The sequence below is a fragment of the Molothrus aeneus genome, chromosome 5 (assembly GCF_037042795.1).
Source record: "Molothrus aeneus isolate 106 chromosome 5, BPBGC_Maene_1.0, whole genome shotgun sequence".
NCBI classification, from domain to species: Eukaryota; Metazoa; Chordata; class Aves; order Passeriformes; family Icteridae; genus Molothrus; species Molothrus aeneus.
The window spans coordinates 14,547,992-14,567,320 of record NC_089650.1 but is presented as its reverse complement, the minus strand read 5'-3'; the positions used below and the strand labels follow the sequence as shown (position 1 = coordinate 14,567,320).

General features: G+C 44.8%; 1 protein-coding gene across 2 annotated transcripts; it reads right to left on the bottom strand.

The window, feature by feature from the left end:
* Positions 1–1,438: 1,438 nt before the first annotated feature.
* TIGAR (TP53 induced glycolysis regulatory phosphatase) lies at positions 1,439–10,496 on the bottom strand. 2 transcript variants are annotated; one of them, XM_066549886.1, is made up of 6 exons: positions 10,362–10,496; positions 8,991–9,028; positions 7,018–7,139; positions 4,425–4,502; positions 3,346–3,456; positions 1,439–2,901 (listed from the first exon to the last, which is right to left on the bottom strand). In XM_066549886.1, the coding sequence occupies exons 1-6, from the start codon at positions 10,391–10,393 to the stop codon at positions 2,443–2,445; spliced, it is 840 nt and encodes a 279-aa protein (XP_066405983.1). In that variant the 5' UTR covers positions 10,394–10,496; the 3' UTR covers positions 1,439–2,442. The 2 variants fall into 2 exon arrangements, with proteins under 2 accessions (XP_066405983.1, XP_066405984.1); XM_066549887.1 differs by having other exon boundaries at positions 2,788–2,901; positions 3,341–3,456.
* Between the last annotated feature and the right edge of the window lie 8,833 nt (positions 10,497–19,329).

The window sequence follows — 19,329 nt, the reverse complement described above, 5'->3', positions numbered from 1 at the left end:
GCATCCATTGCCACTACTGAGTAGTCCCTCAAATATTTATGTTCCGTTACTATTCCTAACAGACCCATCTATTGCTGCAGCTCTCCTTTCCCATGATCCCAATAAACTGTACAGATTTACTGTACACATGCACAAGAGTCACTTGACCAAAAAAGATTTAGTCTCAGTGTTGATGTAAAAACTTAAAAAGAGCAGTACTATACACATACCTAAAGAAAACAGCTTTTAGAATTAGCTTCAGAAGCTTCCAAAATGAGTGACTTTTTAATGCAGAGAGAACCTGACATGTGACATAACAAAGGAGAAATAACAGATGCAACTATTTTAGGGCAGGCTATAAGCCTACCTAGGCTGGCATCCTGTCTCCAGCAAAGTCAACAGCAGATACTGAGGGGAAAAGCACATCTGGGCAACTGTTGACACTCTTGATTACTTGTACTCCCTTGGCCACTGGCAGATGTGTTTGCAGCATTTTAGTGTGTTTTACAAAGTCTGATTGCAGAGATTCTGATGCATTTTCACTGAAAAATGTGACTTCATTTAAGATAGGAGCTGTTCAGAAAACCTGAGTGGTTTCACCCTTTGGTATTTTTCCTTGTTAGACACCACAGTACCATCTACTTGCCAGAGGAAAGAATTTGGTAACAGCAAGTTAGAGAAAACAATCACAGGTTCCTTAGGCTGGATTTAAATTTTAATGACCTATAAATACAAAAAAGAAGGTAAAGCTTATTATAGAGGAAGAGTCAAAAATCCCTCTGGGAATAGTGTGACCCAAGCAGTGGCAAAGCACTTAACAAAGTAGATGTTCTCCTAAGTAATGGGATCATCAACAAGAACGAAATATTAATTACCTGCTTGAGAGCAGGCAAGAAAGATAAAGAAACCTTTTAAAGTGAGAAGCACCCCAATCACAAGTGTGTTTTGAAACATTTGATGAAATGACAGACTTAGGGAGAAAAATGAGTCACATCTCCACTCATCCTCTCATATTTTCAACCCTATTAAGAATAAATGATTGGTTCCAAGAAGAATTGATGGAATGACTGGCAAAATTCAGGATGTGGCAGTTCCAGGGAAGTTTCAGCAGTTTAAAGCACTGGCAGGAGAATTTCCTGCTGTGTAAGTGGCATGCCTGAAATAAACTGGCACTACCAGGGACAGGCAAATTCAGAATGAACTCCTGCCCCATACTCCTACCATTAACTCTGTTAGAAGTCATAATTAAAGCTTTGCTCTCTTCATTGGCTGTGACCATCAATTTAGTACTGAGGAGCCTTCCAGGAAGATGCATTTCACAAAGAGCTTGAGGCGTCCATGCAAAAGTCATATTCTCATTTTAGCCACGAAGGAAAAAAGTTATGGGATCTGAGCAAAGCTTCACAGGGCAATATTAAGAACGATTTTTACCTCAAAAGAAATACAGATGAAATGGGAGTTCTATTCAAGAGTCTTTAATTTTTTTTAACAGGCCAAAAATATGCAAATGAAGAAAAAAATACGTGAATCTTATAAATAACATAAACCAGATAAGCTCACACTGTAACACCACAAACACCCCAGTGGGGAAAGAATGCAGTATTCACACCAACAGTCACCAAACAATCAAACTTGCCTCATTCTAGGCAAAAATATTCATAGATCAAGTGCATGACTGCAGCTAACAGAAGGATTCCAGTCAAATACAACTCACCCCAGAGAGAAAGTCCCTTTTCCAGAAAAGAGACCACTACTATGTGCACACAAGGTTCCTCATCCTGATCACAGCTAAAAATAAATACTCTGTGTTTGTGTACAGTGCTCTTCAACAGAGATCTCGACAACCTGAACAATTTCTTAGGAAAATACTCCTGGCGAGGTAGGTTTATCATCATTCCCACATTACAAATGGAAAGGAGACTTGCCCAGAGTCTCACAGATATTCAGTGTCAGAGTCACATCCCTTGGCTCTGCACCAAGTCTGTCCCACTGGGCAATGCTCCTTCTTGGGTTCTACTATTGCATTCAAAAATTTATTTTAAGACAACATGTACGTTTCATATTACAATACAGCATTTTGTAATAAAACAAGAATACAGTATAGCTCAGCTTTGAGGTACCACTCCTCTCTTCTCCCCAACCCTTTCACTTGGAGGTAACCAAAATAATTATGGAGTAATGCAAAGGAGTTGTTTGAAATATGTGCTGTAGGAGCAGATATGCAAGTGACTGCAAGTATTATGCTTCTGAGAACAGAGAATATTTGTTTTATTTTGCTACTGCCAACTTATTCTGGGCACTAGGACCATGCAAATTGTAGTTTTTAGGATGACAAGCAGTTGCATGTCTCCCTTTTTGCAGTTTAATGTCAGCAATTCCAGTCAATCCCAGTAATTACTACAGATACTTTTCCCTAGTTTAGCAAAATTGTGATCTAATCCCACTTTCCCCCCACAGAGACTCTTAAAACACTTTTGAAGCTACACATTCAGCTCCCACATCCACTAAGTGAGAGTCTTGGTTCAGACAGACACATGTGATATTGGGCTTCAACAAATTCCCGTTTTCAAGTTTTATAATGAAATGACTGACTCCGGTATTGGGACTGACAGAAGACAGCTGGGACTTGGTTAAATTTGCTGGTAAGGTACAGTTGAGATCTGAAACCATATAGCCAATCCAGTTCCTCATGTAGGCTCCATGACTCACCACCAAAATATTGGCATCTAATACCGTGGAAGATCCGTTGCCCGCAGAGCTGGGCTCCGCCTCACTGCAGTGGTTTGTCCAAGGGAAAACAAACTGTTCTCCAGATGTTCCTGAGCTCCTGCCTGGGGCACCAGGCTTGCCTTGCTCCTTCTGCTCCAACTCAACAGCCAGCTGGCAGAGAAATTCAAAAAAATCCCTCGCACGCTCTCTCACCTGCAGGGAAAGGCCGGAAGGGAATGTTGTGAAGAACGAAGAGATTGTTGTGAAGCAAGCACAGATTTGGCCTTTCAGAAATCAGACACAAAACTACTTCAGCTACAAGATAAAGATTTCTCACAGACAAGGCTCAGAAGACAGTGTAAGTTACTGACTGCTGTGCAAACTCCTCTGCCCTCCAGAGAACAATTGCTATCATCCTCCTGTGAGCCAGAGCTTCATGAGGAGTCAGTTTCAAAATCAGTATTTTAGTTATAAAGAGATTCCCCACTTGGCAGCCACTGTTATCAGACCAAGCAGTATTTTTTAGCTTAGAGAGTATCTCTGGTTGGGCTGAGCTCTCAGTGGGAAGCTCCCAATAGCTGCAATTGCACTGCTAAAAAAGCCTAGAAAGCAGGGCATAAATAGATAAATAAATAAATAAATAAATAAATACCATACTTCATCCAGTGTTTCTCCTCCAGAAGGTGTGAATGAAGGACATTGCTCTCCAGCATCCTTTGCCATAGCCTTGAGGTCAGCCAAAGGCCTTCCTTCTGCAACACCGTATTTCTGTAAGGGAAAAACGGGGTTTGGCAGGATGTGTCAGGTCTCCTGTACCCCTTCCAGAGGCTGCAAACAGCTCTTCCCTTTGTGAAGCTTCAGCTTTGTTTTCTTGGATTCCCAAGGCACAGCTACCTTTTACATTTTATCCCAAATTTGGGTGAGGAAATATCTTTATAGGTACCCATTTAAACAGCAGATATGTATATAAATATATATATATATAGATATCGATATATATGCTCAGTAGACAAATACACTAAGAGCAGCATCTCATTTAAAGCATGGACATTCAAAACATGACGCTCAGCCTGATCTTTGTGTGGAGATTTTTTTCTTCCACTGACACTCATCCCCAGCATACAAAATTCAAGTGTCTTTGTGACTGAGGTCACAGTGCAAATGCTTCTGTACGAAGCCCTGCACATGAGGATAAACTCCATTTTCCTTTTGCTTGCAAAAAGGCTACAGGGAATTATTTTTCACATGTTAGAAACCAGTATTTTCTCTGAAGACCTGTGAAGTCTTCACAACAGAGGATGGATCCATCTTCAATTCAGAATTTTTGAAAAAGACATTAAAAAAAGGAAACAAATCCACACAAGTACCCTCACAATTAAAAGTAAATAATAAGGCCTTGCTGATTTCAAGTGAAGAACTGGAATGTCTCAGAGAAAAAAAAATTCAAACAGGAAATGCTACAATCACTTTCTGCTCCTTAAACACTAAACCTTATCTTATTGAAACCATTAAAGCATCATAGTTACAACATTCATCACTTAGTTTTGGCTCTGCTTCACCCTTCTGCAAACAATTTATTGTCCCTGATGTGAATTGTTCAGTTTCCAGTGATTAAAAACACATCAAATAGTGCTCTCCACTGCTAAATCTACCATTCAATAAGCCAAGATATCCATCAGCAAGAAACTACATTTTCAAATAGTTCAATATTTGATAACAAATTCTTTTGCACTTACTCTCTCTCGCAGTCTTGCATCGTACTTGATTTCCAAATCTTTGCAAAACCTGTTTTTCCCTAGAATGGCAGCAGCAGTCTAAAAAGTGAATATACAGTCACATCAACTGGACAGAACATAGACACACCACCCTACACCACCAGAGCCAAGGTGAATCCCATCAGCAGCATCCAACAACCCAAATCAACAAAACGGAAAGTTTTTCAGCTACCAGTCTGGCAGAATTGGATAGATGGCCCAGGCCAGGCCATAAAAATAGAAAAGCTGCAATCTTCTGGCAGTTCCTTCCCAATTCAAAGTCCAGAACAGCTGAAGAAACAGCACCCATGAGAGGTGGCCAGCAGGGTTTACTGGGATAAGAGCCACATCTTCTGTTGAATACAACACAGAGCAGTCATGTGGACATTCTTTACACGGACTACATGGGCCAGACTCACAGCTGTGTTCCCTGAAACTGCTCAGTTAATCCAACTGAAAAAACATCTGACACTGTCTGGCTGCCACAGCCAGTCCTTAGGGCGGGAAGGGACCTCTGGAGATCACCCTGCCCAGGCAGGGTCACCTGGAGCAGGTGACACAGGAGCATGTCCAGGTGGGATTGGAATGTCTCCAAAGCGGGAGACTCCAGGCCCTCCCTGGGCAGCTGTTCCAGGGCTCTGCCAGCCTCGATTTACAGAAATTCTTCCTCATGTTGGAAGGTGGAACTTTCTGTGTTTTGGTTTGTGTCCGTTGCTCCTCATCCTGTCACTGGACACCACTGGAAAGAGCCTGGCACCATCCTCTGACACTCCTTGGAGATATTTCTATGCATTAATGAGATCCCATCTTCTCCAGACTAACCAGGCCCAGCTCCCTCAGTCTTCCCTCATAAAAGAGATGCTCCAGACCCCTCATCATCTCTGTGGCCTCCACTGGGTCTTCTCCTTGTCCTTCTTGGGAACCAGAGGACAGCTGCTCCTGGTTCTTACATGCACCCAAGTGGGAAGGCTGCACTGGCTTCAAGGCAGTTTGAGCTGTGCAAACATCCACACCCAATCAATCTGACATTTAAAGAACTCATTTTGAAAATGCTCCTTGGATTCTGGCACAAATAAGCAGCCTTGTTGTACTACTGGCACATTTAACATATTGCTTAGGACAAATTTGGTCTTGGAACTTTAACCTTCTTTTAAAGAATAAGGCAGAAATAAAGACAGGGTTGAATCCACTTCCTTGTGTATATGCATAGCACAGTAACAGGCCCTTCACAGAACTGCAGCTGCCAAGGAAGCTGCACATGGACCACATGGAAACCTCAGTTTTACACATCTTTGGGAAAGCTTTCCCAACATCTGGACAGCTTGTCAAACAAATGGCAAAATACATTTCCTGTATGCAAAAGAAAATTCAGGTCTTTCACATTAGCAGAGTGCAATTCTGAAAGGGCTCTTCTTGGAAAAGGCTGTCTCTAATAAAAGAAAAAATATCCCAAACCAATTCCCATAAAGCAGGCACACAGCACAGACAGCTTTATGAAAGTTAGAAAGCACTCTTAATGTTTTAAAATATCATCACTGCCATTCACATACATAAAAGGAAGTGACTCAGGCAGCTATTCTGCATATTTAAAATATCCAACTATTGCACTCTCCCCTCCTTGTCTCTTGTTTTCTGCTTAAGTTGTGCTGCTACAGCAGTTTCTGGAATTGTGCTGCAAAACTGATGAGCAATGTTGATGGTGTATGTTTTGAGGGAAAAAAAAAGGAGATTTATACTACATTTGGTTGATCTGGTTTACAACACAGCTTCACAGACTTCTAGCAGGACAACACAGCAAAAAGCAAGCAAACAAGAATGGCTTAGGAGTTTCAACCCCCTACAGGTCTCTTGAAAACACAGAATCAGTAACAGAAGAGAGAATTAAAGATAGGGCCTCCACAGGAGACATGACCTTCCTAGAACAGCCAACCTCTAACTTTAAAAGTTTTGGTTCCCTAATTTTGAGTATTTCATAATTCTGCACACAAGGTCACATATAATCCCATGTAGTAACTTTTCCTCTTTATTTAATCTGTATTGTATATTTACTGCATCAAGGCAAGAGGTGTAAGATGCCTGACAAAATCCAACATCTCTGCCCATTTAATGATCCTTGTACTGATTTCACAGCAAAACTCGACCTTGCCTGCATTGGTCTGCACTCCTCAAAAGAACACAGCACACAGCCACAGTGCCTGGGACACCACAACCATGTCACAGCCAGTCTGGTTTGCTTCTTAGAGAAAGACTCAGTTCTGTCTGTGATGATGGGGACCACCAAGTCCCCATTACTCCTTTAGCAAGAACAATGTCCATATAAAATAACAGCAAATCATGGAACCATGGACTGGTTTGTGTTGGAAGGGACCTTTCAGATCACCCAGTTCCAACCCCCAGCGACAGGCAGGAACACCTTCCACTATCCCAGGCTGCTCAGAGCCCCATCCAACCTGGCCTTGGACACTTCCAGGGATCCAGAGGCAGCTTTTGGCTCTGTCACTGCAATATTTTTGCATCACCAACAGCAAATAAACACTAGATTTGGGAGTCAGCTGTTGCCTCAAGAAGCACTTACCTGCTTTGCTCGAAGGAGGTCACTTGAAAAGACATGGGTAAACTTCACATTACTGAGAAATAAACCAGCAGCATCTGCTTGCCTGAAACCAGTTGCAGAGAGTGGCTCATCCACTCCTTGACCTACAAAACAAAAACCCCACAGCATTAAAACATGCAAATTTTAGACTATTTAGCAGCTGACTAGGCATGTCAGCAATAAAGAAACTGCTCAGTCATAAGAAAATCTTTCTTCTTTAGCAAAGCCAATCATTACGAAAAGTCACTGCTCTTCTGGTGTTCCTTAAATTCAGTCACACATATTTAATGATAAAAAAGAGTAAAGTCTAGGAAGACAGAAGGATCATTATCAATGATAATTACATTAATCTATACCTTTGACAAATTTAAACATAAGACAGAGACCTACATTTAATATATGTGACCATTTTTAGAAGGGTCACTAGTTCCTGCAAGAGGTATCTCACAGCTGAAACTCCATAAACAGATTTGTTAAATGAAAATAAGACCACAATACTGCTGAGAGAATGAGATGCAAACACAATCCACTGTGGTCTCTTTCTCTCCATCTCACATGCTGACAGTAATGCTCACACAAGCTGGAGCAAACCCAGCTGCAAAGCAGCAAACCTCCCAAAAATTGTTTCCAGCCAGGAAGTCTGTGAGAATAACTGGTCACAGAGCTCTAGGACAGTGCTGAGAGAAGCAGCACTTTGGAAATCCAGCCTGAGTTGGACAGCTGTGCTCCTGCCACAGCTCAGAGTCTGCAGGAGAACCCAGAACTGTGGCGGAGGGACAAACGTGTAACAGATTGCTACATCCACACCTTTTACCCATTCTAGTTCTGCAGGAAGCCAGAGCAGACAGAGTGAAATTCCCAACAGATTCAGAACAAAGAAAACAAACTACTTTCACCCAGAAAATGCACAATCCAACAGCAAAAAACAGGACACCAGAAGTCCAGAACCTGAGTTCTGAGCACCTCATCTGTAATTCAGACATGTGAGACGTCTGACCCCAGTGTGCTGCTGAAGGCTTACACCTCTCTGTTCAGAAGAGGCTTGCTCAAAAACAGAAGCTATGTTCTCTCCACACTGGAGAGGAGCCCTATACACATCATTTGACCCAAGGAGCTAGGAAATCAAAAGACATCATCAACATTTTTAAGCAAGTAAAGCAGGGGAATATTCTTTACTCATTTTATTATGAGCACAAATCCATGTTGCAAGAATTGTAAATGGCAATGCCAGAGAGAGGAAAATCTGGAAGCACAATTCTCCTTCACAACATGAAGTATTGTAGAAAGCTCATTTATTCAGAGTACAACCCCAACCATGATTTTCCTACAGCAGACATCCAGGCAGCTCAGTGTGCTCAGTTCTGGGTGTACAAGCCAGCAGCCACAAAGGTGAAATCCAGTTTTAAATGTGTCTAATCAAGACTGCCTTCCTAGAAAGAGCTGGGATTGAACAATTCAAGCATTTAAACAACCTTTACATTTTATTCTCGCTTGCCCTACTGCAGGTTTTTACTGCAAGTAACAGATTCCTTTCTTGAGAGAACAGCTCCCTTCACATCAGGATCTTTACCCATCCTTCTGCAGCTCCTTTTCCCAGAAGCCCTTTTCCCAAACTTCCTATTACTGGGATTTAACACAGTGCTATGGAGTCCTTAGTAAAAGGTGCTGCTACCATTTTATTTGATCACATGCAACATGCAACATATTTTTTCTCTGTGTAGAAAAAGGAACTCTTCTAATACTCCTGTTAAAACACAATGTGCATCAGCATCTGTTGATATTCTGTGGAGGGTGACTTAAAATCTTCTGTAACATTATGAAAGCCATGTCCTGGCTTACACATAAAGTCTCTAAAGGTTTACAGTATTTTTGCTTAATGATATTTGAGCAGTTGGTGACAGGATTTCACCATGATTCTCCATCTCTAACCAGGTAACAGAATAACTCATACTAACCTTGCAGTATCTTGTCTTTGTTGTATCTCGTTTCTCCACTGAAAGAGAATGTAAACAACAACAAAAAATTAACTTGTCATAATTTAAGTGGATTTTCAAAAACATTGTTGTATTAAATACCAACAAGAAACAGCAGCACCTGAATGTAAAAAAATGAGCCACAATGCAGCACAAACCATTTTCAAAACAATGCACATGAAGATTTTATAACAAAAAAAAAAATTTTTCAAATCAATTCCAATCATGCTCTCAGCTTTTAATGAGACAAAGCCATCTGGAGTAAAAGGAAGAGAAGTGATTTCTTAAATTTATCAGAAATGCAGCACAATTTATCTCTAACAAATAGACCTCCATGCTGGAGAGAACAAAGCTGCAGGAAGACTCTGGAGCCTTCTTTTGACAAGCATGTGCTGCAGCTGGTTCTCTGAACTTTACAGGGAAGCAGTTCCAGAGATTATCAAGGGTAGCAGCAGAGCTGCACACCTGGAAGAAAGAGAGCCTAGGAAGCCAAAGCAGAAGAAATCACAGACTCATGGAATGAACTGGGTTGGAAAACACGTTAAAGATCATCCAGTTCCAGCCCCCTACCATGGGCAGGGACACCTGCCACTATCCCAGCTTGCTCAGAGCCCCAGCCAGCCTGGCCTTGGACACTGCCAGGGATGGGGCAGCCACAGCTTCTCTGGGCACCCTGTGCCAGGGCCTCAGAACCCTCACAGGGAACTTTTTGTACCTGACAGCCAATCTAAGCCTCCCTCTGTCAGTGTGAAGCCATTCCCCCTTGTTCTGTCACTCCGGGCCCCTTGTCACGTGTCTCTCTCCATCTTTGAGGTCATCCCAAAGCCTTCTCTTCTCCAGGCTGATCAATCCCAGTTCCCTCAGCCTTTCCTCACAGCAGAGCTGCTCCATCCCTCTGATCCCCTTGGTGTCCCTGCTCTGGCCTGGCTCCAGCAGCTCCTTGTGCTTCCTGTGCTGGGCCCAGGGCTGGATGCAGCCCTGCAGGGGGGGCTCAGCAGAGCAGGGCAGAGGAGTAGAATCCCCCCTGCCCTGCTGCCTCCGGGGCTTATAGTAAAGGAGAAAAAAAGCTCAGCCTTCCTACAAATTAAAGAGTTTTCTCCTGACAGCTGCAGGGAGCTGGAGCTACTTGGTTCAGTCAGGTACAAACCTCTGCCAACAGAGCGGGAGAAAAAGTCACCTTAGGAATTCCACCCGAGTCACAACCACTTTAACGTTTCACGGGAAAAAGGTTCACACCACCCTTGCCCCGCCTGAGAGCTTTTGCTCAGCTCCCCCCTCCCGCTGCCCGTGACCGAGGAGGGGACGCGGCCGCCGGGGCACGGCCAGCGCCGGGGGTGCGCGGGCGGTACTCACTGCCGCACGACCGTCAGCCCGAACCGAACCATGGCGCACGGCAGCGCAGGGGAGCCCAGGTGAGCACAGATGTGCCCAGATGTGCGCAGGTGGACGCCAGGTGAGCGCACGTCCCACCGCCCGCACTGCGGCGCCGCGCGCCGCGCCGTGACGTCATGCCCCCGCCCCGCGTGCTACTCTGACGTCACCGGAGGCGGCTCCCGGCAGAAAAGGAGGATCCGGGAAGGGTTTATGGATCCGTGATGGTCGGCGCCGGCTGGCACTGCTCCCACGCCACAAGCGACGGGACGAGAGGGAACGGCCTCACGGGAGGCTCGGGTTGGGCGTCGGGAAGAAAGCCTTCTCCCAGAGGGATAAGCAGCATCAGACAGGCTGCGGGGCAGTCACCGCCCCGGTGGCATTTGAGCGCCCGTGGATGTGGCGCCTGCGGACAGGGTCAGTGGTGAGCGTGGCAGGGCGAGGTTTACACCTGGACTGCTGCACCCTAAATGGTTCCGCATTCTCACTCTGCAATTGCAATCAGGAGGTTTTCGCCTTAAAATTCCGGGTTTCGCATCGTCTCATGACGCTGGTGTTAAGGAAGCTTCCTGGTCTAGGCATCCCGGAGCCGCTTGGAGTGACACTCGCAGCGCCTGAGCTGTGACTGAAGCCCCTTCCCAGCTGCATCCCCCGCACTCCCAGTCGGACCGGGTTTCCTTACTGGCTCCATTCCAGGTTTCCCTTACCAGAGTCTCAGATGTCCAGTTCCGTGACATCCTTCAGTCGCAGTGCAATTACTAAATGACAAAACAACAGCCCGAGCTGGTGGCCTTGCAGGAGGGACGCAGCTCAAGGGAACCCCTGCGCTTTTACAGCCTCACAGATTAAGGGTAGGAAAGTCTGGGTTTTCATCTCCTGCCGTGTCTCTGAGAGTCCATCCCCTGCCCGGTGCCACAGGGCGCTGTGCTGGGCGAGGGGCTGGCATTTCCCAGCCTCTTGTCTCAGCTGGGCTGCTCCGGAGCTCAGCCTGCAGCTCCACTGCAGCTGCACCCCGCGCTCCCTGCACCGAGTGTGTTCCTCCACACCGGCACCAGGGGATCGACCCAGTTTGCCCCTTTGCAGAACACACAGAATGCTTGGTGATGTTCACTCTGGTTACATCAGCTCAGTTAACACTGATTGGCAGCAGCACTTTGCTCAGAGTGGTATCAATACATTGATATTTATATATAGATGGATAAAAGGCATTACTCACAAGTCAGTTAGAAGCCTGGGCAGCCAAATCACACCCCGGAGTAACCATCACCAAAGGAGAGCTGGTTCCAAGGAATAGTTTAAAGCAGCAATTTCCAAGGCAGAGCAGTGTGAGATGTCAGCACCCACATCCAGCTGGGACCACACTGGTCTTGTCCTGCAGAACCCATAGAATCACAGAATGGCCTGGCTTGGAAGGGACCTTAAAGATCATCCAGTTCCAACCCCCTGCCATGGGCAGGGACATCTTCCACTGTACAAGGTTGCTCCAAGCCCTGTCCAACCTGGCATTGGGCACTGCCAGGGACCCAGGGGCAGCCCCAGCTTCTCTAGGCAGCCTAGAAATTCCTGCTGGTAAAATGGACAAAGTAAAGCAAGAAGTGACTGGAACTCATCCTTTTTCCCTCAGGAAGCTGAAGTTTTATGGCTTACATACAGTGTGATTAACCAAAATATTAGTTGGTCAGCTGAATGTATTTCCTTCAGGATTTCTCAACTGGATCGAATAAATGCTATCTAAAAATCCAAGAAATTCTTCTGGGTTGCCCAGAGGTCTGACCTCAGTTTGAAAGTGGTTTGTGCTTTAACACCAAATACATTCTAAATGGAGACTGAAACGTAATTTGTTTCAATAGCTGTTTAAAGCAGGTGCAAAATTTAAATATTTAATGCAAGAGTTGTGTCTGTTTAGTTTCCTTTTTATCTTCCTTTCGCAGCGTGGCATTAACCTCAATTTCTGCAGTGCCTCTCCTCCATAGATTTCGGAACTGACATTTTCAAGTGATGACACAAGTGACAGTCTTGCCTGTAAATGAGCCAGTGCAAACTGAATCAGCTCTGACCTGTTTCTATTGTATCACCATTAAAAACAATTGTGTTTTGCTGCGGTGGTAAAACTCCAGCTGTGTCTCACACGTGGTTTAGAGGATCAAACATGAGCCTACACTGTTAAGATCTCTTCTAAGTGCATACTGAAAGTATGAAAGTACACTTCTAAGTGCACACTAAAAGTGCAGGTCCTTTTGCAAAAGTGACAGCCCTTCAGGCAAAATTTGTGACAGACTTTGTCTGAAGTCACCCACTTTGGGTGACACACAAGCCACTTCGGCTTTGTGAGAAAACAGCTTGTAAAGCCTGTACCTTAGAGCCTCGTGGCTTAGCTCCTACATTAGGTTTCCCTTTTCAGTTGTCATTTGGGATCTGATTTTCTCCTTCAACTTACAAATTCAAAAAGAATAGAAACCTTTGCTGAATTTCTTCAGTTCTGTGCCATTGCACTTCTCTGCCTGCGTAATGCTCCTCTGAAGGATGTGCTGGCCTGAAGAGAGGCATAACCCTTGCAAATCCTACCCAGAGATTGTGCTGCAGACAGGCCTCAAATTGGCTCTGCTGGAGAACACAGGTCCTAGAATTTCATTCGTGGCAGAGTGACTTCGGGAATGTTTTCAATTGTTTTTAAGCTGGTTCTCAGTGCGGTATACGGGCTGCGAGCAGGGAGCAGGGGCAGCCCCTGGGCCGAACACCTTCCCTTCTGCCGGAGCTGTGGCTGCGGGCTGTGTGGCGGAGCCGTGGCAGCCCCGGGACGTTCCTTTCCCGGCGCGGGATTCCCGGAATTGTCCCAGGGCCCTGAGGGCGGTGCGCGCTACGCGGGCGCCCCCTGGCGGCTCCTCCCGCGCTCTGCAGCGCCCGCCGCGGCCCTTCCCCTTGCACGGGCCTCGCCGCGCCCGCGATCGCGGATCCCATTCTTGGCCGTGGCGCTGTCAGCGCACACCAGAAAGATCAGTACTTGGTTGTGTCTAAGAAGCAGATCCAAAGTAACCAGAATAAAAAGTTTGTCTGAGAAGCAAACAAGTTGAATTTGCAATCATGGAATCATAGAATATCTTGACTTGGAAGGGACTCCCAAGGATCATCCAGTCCAACTCCTGGCCCTGCACAGACCCCCCAGCAATCCCACCCTGTGCATCCCTGAGAGCATTGTCCAAACACTCCTGGAGCTCTGGCAGCCTTGGGGCCGTGACCATTCCTGGGGAGCCTGCTCAGTGCCCCAGCACCCTCTGGGGGAAGAACCTTTTCCTGATACCCACCCTGACCCTCCCCTGACACAGCTCCAGCCCTCAGGTCCTGTTCCTGGTCACACAGAGCAGAGAGCAAGGCCTGCCCCTCCTCTTTCCCTCATGAGGAGGCTGCAGAGTATGATGAGTTCTCCCCTCCTCGGACAACGTGAGGAAACTGGAAAAATTGAGATAAATTTTTGTTTGAGTGTGCTGGATGAAAATGCTGACTCCATCCCTCATCCTCCAGCTGGTTATGTCCCACTCACACCTTTGCTCAAGTTGTGAAAATCCTCATCAGAAAGGTCAATCGACCGCTCTTCAGGGATGCTTGCGAGTCCTCTGTCAGATGAACCAGAGCTTTTGCTCTAAGAAGGGTTCCTGAGTAACCTGAGGAGCCAAATACAGCCAGTCTGCTGACCTTTCCCTCTCTCCCTCACTGCTCTGGCCTAATTCTTCTTGCAGTTTCTGCATGTTGCATTTTGGAAGAGCTCAAATAACAACCCAGTTTATTTTTAGAGAAAACTCAATGGCAAGACCAAGCTAGCACCACATCATTTCAACAGAATGACAGGCATTTAAGGACATAGACATTTCCCTTTTTACTTGTTTTCTTCTTTGCATCAGCTCCTTTCTCTCTCTCTCTAGCAGGGTGCAGCAAAACTCAGTGTTTTTTCTTACCTCAGGGTAAATACCTCAGCTTTACTCACCTTTATTTGTAATCCTAACAGGTCTTGATTGAATGCCACTGCTGCTGAGGGATGCCCTTCCTCACAGTGCCCCTGGAGCCCAGCAGAGCACTGACCTGATGTTCTCCCTGGCCTGAGAGTCCCACAAGTTTCAGTGTTGTCTCCTGGCTGCATCAGCAGGAACATCAGCAGCCCAGCTGGAATGCAAATCACCTTTGAGAACCCTTTTAAATAGAACCACAATCACAGAAGCACAGGATGGGTCAGGTTGGAAAGGACCACAGTGGAGCATCTGGTACAGTCTCCCTGCTCCAGCAGGGCCATCCCAGAGCACAGGATTGTGTCCAGACAGCTCTGGAATATCCCCAGTGAGGGAGACTCCACATCCTCTCTGGGCAATCTGTTCAGTGCTTGGTCACTGCACAGTTCCAGTCCTTCACAGGCTCCAAGTTGAGCCTAGTAAATACCAGAAATTGCTGGTCATGTTGTTCAGTGGTCAGAGAAAACCCTGGACTTGTGATGTTTTAAAAACTCTGCTTCTTAGTGTAGATAAGCTGGGAAATGTGAGGCTCACAAGGCATTTGGCAGGGAAGTCTTCAGAGACTTTCCCTGAAACCACAGGTCCCAAGATTGTGTGAGTATGGCTAGAAAGATCTCTGTCTCCTGACTCTCAGCCTCCTGATTTAATCCCTATTTCCTATTAATTTTTAATGCATTCATATTCATTCCATAATTCAAAATTCATAATTATTTCATATTTCCATCCATTATTTTTCTATTTGTTTCTGTGTATTTTTTGCTTGTGTGTTTCTTCATTTTTGCAACATTTGGTTTTTTTGAGGGTTTTTTCCTTCTCCCTGTTCATTTTATCTTGAAGTTTGTCATTTGGAGTCTTTGCCTTTCATTTATCTTTGGATTTGGCAGTATAATTCACTTTATGATGATGTTTCCCCCAGTATGTCTGCCCAAATGCCTCTACTTCATTCTTCAGGGTCTCTTTGCTGTCCCCAGGGGTGAAAAAGGGCTGGAAATTCAGGAGAAAACTGCTACTGGATGGCAGTGGAGGAGAGGTCAGGCCAAACACATCCCACAGGAGTTTGGTAACTTCACAGCAGGCATCCACAAGCAGATGTGGGAGAGGGGAGAGGTTGAGCATCCTGCCCCCCTGGCCACAGACCGAGGAAGCAGACTCTGGACAATGGACTCATTTCTTCCCACTGGCCTCACCACAAATCCCACTCCTTTTACTCACGGTTTCCTCAGGTTTACCGAAAGAAAAACAATCTGATTTTTTCAGTAGCATTCCAGTGCAACAAACAATTGAGTGAAGATTTAAATCGTATTTCAATTCACTGCAAAAATGTGCACTCCATGTGGCTTTTCACCAGCTCAGTTTGATTCCCACAAAATATTTTGATCCTGCAATTTACCAATTTTTAGGACTTTGTTCTCCTTGAATCTCAGGGGGTTATGTCCAGAATTTGCCTATCCAGTGGGAAGGCAGCTACATTTTAGAGGCAGGCTCGTTCTGTGACTGCAGCCTTCATTTTATGTCTGCTAGCACCATCGATCCAGATCAGAGGCTTTAGAATTACATCCCACCAAGGAAACACCACAATGGAATGAGTGACAAAACCAAATTCACTAAAGGAATAAAAGCAAGGCAAGTAAATTTAGGTCAAGGTGAGTTTATTGTCCATACAGCATACCTAATCCCGCCAAAACACTTTTCTTAGAACCATCTTTAAACTAGTCAAAACAATAGGTTATTAATAAAAATGACAACACTGAACAAAGACCTTTTAAAAGGCAATCAAGACTACACCGTATCAGAGTCTTATCCATCAAAAACAACCTCATGTACTTTCTAAATACTTTTGTTTACACTGATGTCTACTACCACACTTTCTAGCATCCCCTGACCACATAAACATCCACACCTCTTAAAGAGCACATTTGTGAGAGAATAACGTTGACTTGATATGGCATCACACTCAATAAAGCAAAAAAAAAAAAAAAAAACAAACCAAAAAAAACTAAAACAAAACCCAAAAAAGTTTGAGAACAGAAACTGTGCAACCAAGAGTGATTTCTGAGGTACATGAGAACATGGTAATAAACATAGTGGAAAAAATCCAGTGGCCAGGTAGTTTGCTGAGTAATTAAGAGCTGTCCAATTACTCAAGCATAAATTATAGACATTGAATTAGTTGGACATGGGATTAATTGGTATTTTTCTCTTTCACAAGCATGTTGGAAATACAAATAAATACATTATGAGGTGCTCCTACACTACAGTAAGAGGAAGGAGGAGAAGACCATCAAAGTACCATCAATAGGAAGCTGAGAGAGAAACGCTTTTAGCAACTGTACCAATCCTTTGGCACTTGGGAAGGCAGAATCAGCAACACATCTTCTATTCTTTTTTAATCAATCAATTGGGAGGTTTACAATTTCTGCAGTTTAGGGGGGGGAAATCTCACACCTCATTTGCAGTAACAACACACTTCCTTTTACATCTGTTAAAAGAGAGTACTAGGCAGTCATTTTATTCTGAAAGCTACTGTGAAAGCACTCAAGTTGTAGGGTTTGCAGCTTTCAAACATACAGTATGGTGTAACCAGAGGGTTGGCACTTGCTGAGCATGTCACTGCAGCCAAGGACACTCCTCACCCTGGTGGGGACACACACAGACCCACCAGGACCCCGTGGAGACTGGGAATGCTGAATGGTGCTGCCCCTTCCAGCACAGCTCTTCCCCCATCCTGCTGTAAAGCAGCTGACCATGGAGGTGGCCCTCAGCCCCTGTTCTTACAGTCCTGCAGAGGGGTGACACTGTGGGATCAGCCCTGTGATCCACAGCAGGGATGATCCCTGTGTTCCACGGCAGGAATCACCCCTGTGATCCACAGCAGGGATCAGCCCTGTGATCCATGGCTGCTGTGGGAGTGGGGTGTGCAGGAGGCTGGATGAAGAGCAGGGGCAGGCACCCTAAACACAGATCCTGCCTACACCTGGCCTGTGGCACGGAGCAAATCACGCCAACATGAGGGACACGGTGCCAGCGCTCGGAGAGGTCACCCCACCATCAGGACCCTCTGGCACAGCTCCCTGTGAAGCCACGGGCAGGGCTGCCAAGGAATGATCTGACCTGATCTGATCTGATCTGATCTGCATGTGACTCCGCAGTCTTGCTTCCAACAACATCAGCTACTTTTTTCCTCCAGGACAGAGACACCGCCGCAGAATTCCGGGTGCTCCCAACGCAGAATGTCGAGGCGGGAGGTGAGGCCAAGGCTGTGCCCAGCAGCAGCTTTGGGGAGAACAGATCTGCTCACCAGTGGAGAGTCAATGCATTTTTTCCACTATGAAAAGGATACCAGAGACCAAAAAGGAGCCAGTGCCCCGCCTCGGCTGCTTGCAACCTCTCCCGGGCGGGCCCCGGGGCAACCAAACTGTCACTGTGTGAGGTATTGTGAAAATGGGAACCATTTCTTGTCCAGCAAACCTGAGGTAAGTATACCATCTTTGCAGGATGTGATCAGGAAGGAAGGAGATTAAAAAAAAAGGAAGAAGAAAGAAGGAAAAAATAAAATAAAAAAAATAATCATGAACACGCTATTAGGGAAAAAAAAAAACCTGTACAGGGCATTTCCAGTAAATCAAAGAACTCATCATATCTCCACTTAACCATCTACTTCAGGATTTGAAATTTAAGCAGTAAAATAATATATTATAAAAATGTTTATAAAATAGCAGCACACTCAGTGAAACAATACAGCTAAGTACTGTTAATGTGAATAAGAATGAAACAAATCATAGCTTCTTAGCAGCGCAAAAAAAAAAAAAAACCAAAACCAAAAACCCCCCAAAACCAAAAAAACAACAAAACCTTAGAACCTTACTCCATTTTCTACCCTCATCTAGCCAAATAGGCTGAGTCCATACATATAATATTCTTCGAAGTAGCATGTTCTTTCTGGATTTTTGTGTTAAAAATGCGAACATTAACATTTCAACCAACAGCTTCATATTGGATATCTGCAAACTGTTAATACAATTGTGCAAAAAAAAAAAAAAAAAAAAAAACCAAAAAAATAGAACCAAAAAAACCAAAAGTTGCTCCAACTCCTTTGCTATCTAAATGCCTCTTCGTTACAGGTGGAGCAGGAAAATAAATTCAAGTACACTGAATACACCTTTGTAATAAAACTCCAAGTCACGCACCTCGATGTTTACCACCATGGCTGTTGCACCAGCCATTTTCTTTCCTTGTCCATAGATAAACATGCAGGTGGTATTAAGATCCTTCTGTGACACTGAACAATACAGATGGTCAGGCTTTTATCCGGAATGTCATGACAGGAATGTCATCTGAAGCGGGTGTTGGTATTTCCAGCAACACCACAGCTAACCGAGTACACCAGATACTGGAAAATATTGACTATAAAAAGCTATACAAAGCCTTGCTTTTGTGACTTCTTTTTTTTTTTTTTTTTTTTCCTCTTTTTTTTTCTTTTTTTTTTTTGTTTTTCTTTCCTCGGCAAAATTGTCATAAACCATCTCATTTAATCCCTTAGGAACAATTTTCAAAGTGCTTTTCGAATGAAATGGTTTACAAAAACGCTCACTGTGGATCAATAAAATTAATGAAATGCTGAAAAAGTGTGAAAAAGTGTGCGGGGGGAGTGGGGGGAAAGAGAGACGAGGGAGCAAACCAAACCTCATCTTCTTTAACACAGTGAGGGGCTATTACGAGGGAAGATGGACAGAGCATCATTTAAAAGCCTTTGTGGCCAAGCTAAGAAGCTGCCAGACGTTAACATGGACGTGAAGCATTAGCACTGTAAAGGAATATAATGCTTTTCCTAGATGATCCACCACATCTTGCAATCCAAAGGTTGGAGGTTGCCTGCCCAGCCAACAGGTTGGGATTAATGCGTGCATTCCCCCCACTGACTGTGAACACTTGGGAACTTTGGCTCGGCCCAC

Excerpts from the sequence above, each read along its gene's own strand:
- TIGAR (XM_066549886.1), bottom strand. The coding sequence starts at position 10,393 with ATGGTTCGGTTCGGGCTGACGGTCGTGCGGCA. Across the intron at positions 4,503-7,017 it reads ACCTCCTTCGAGCAAAGCAG|ACTGCTGCTGCCATTCTAGG; the intron begins GTAAGTGCTTCT and ends TTCACTTTTTAG. Across the intron at positions 2,902-3,345 it reads GAGGAGAAACACTGGATGAA|GTGAGAGAGCGTGCGAGGGA; the intron begins GTATGGTATTTA and ends CTTTCCCTGCAG.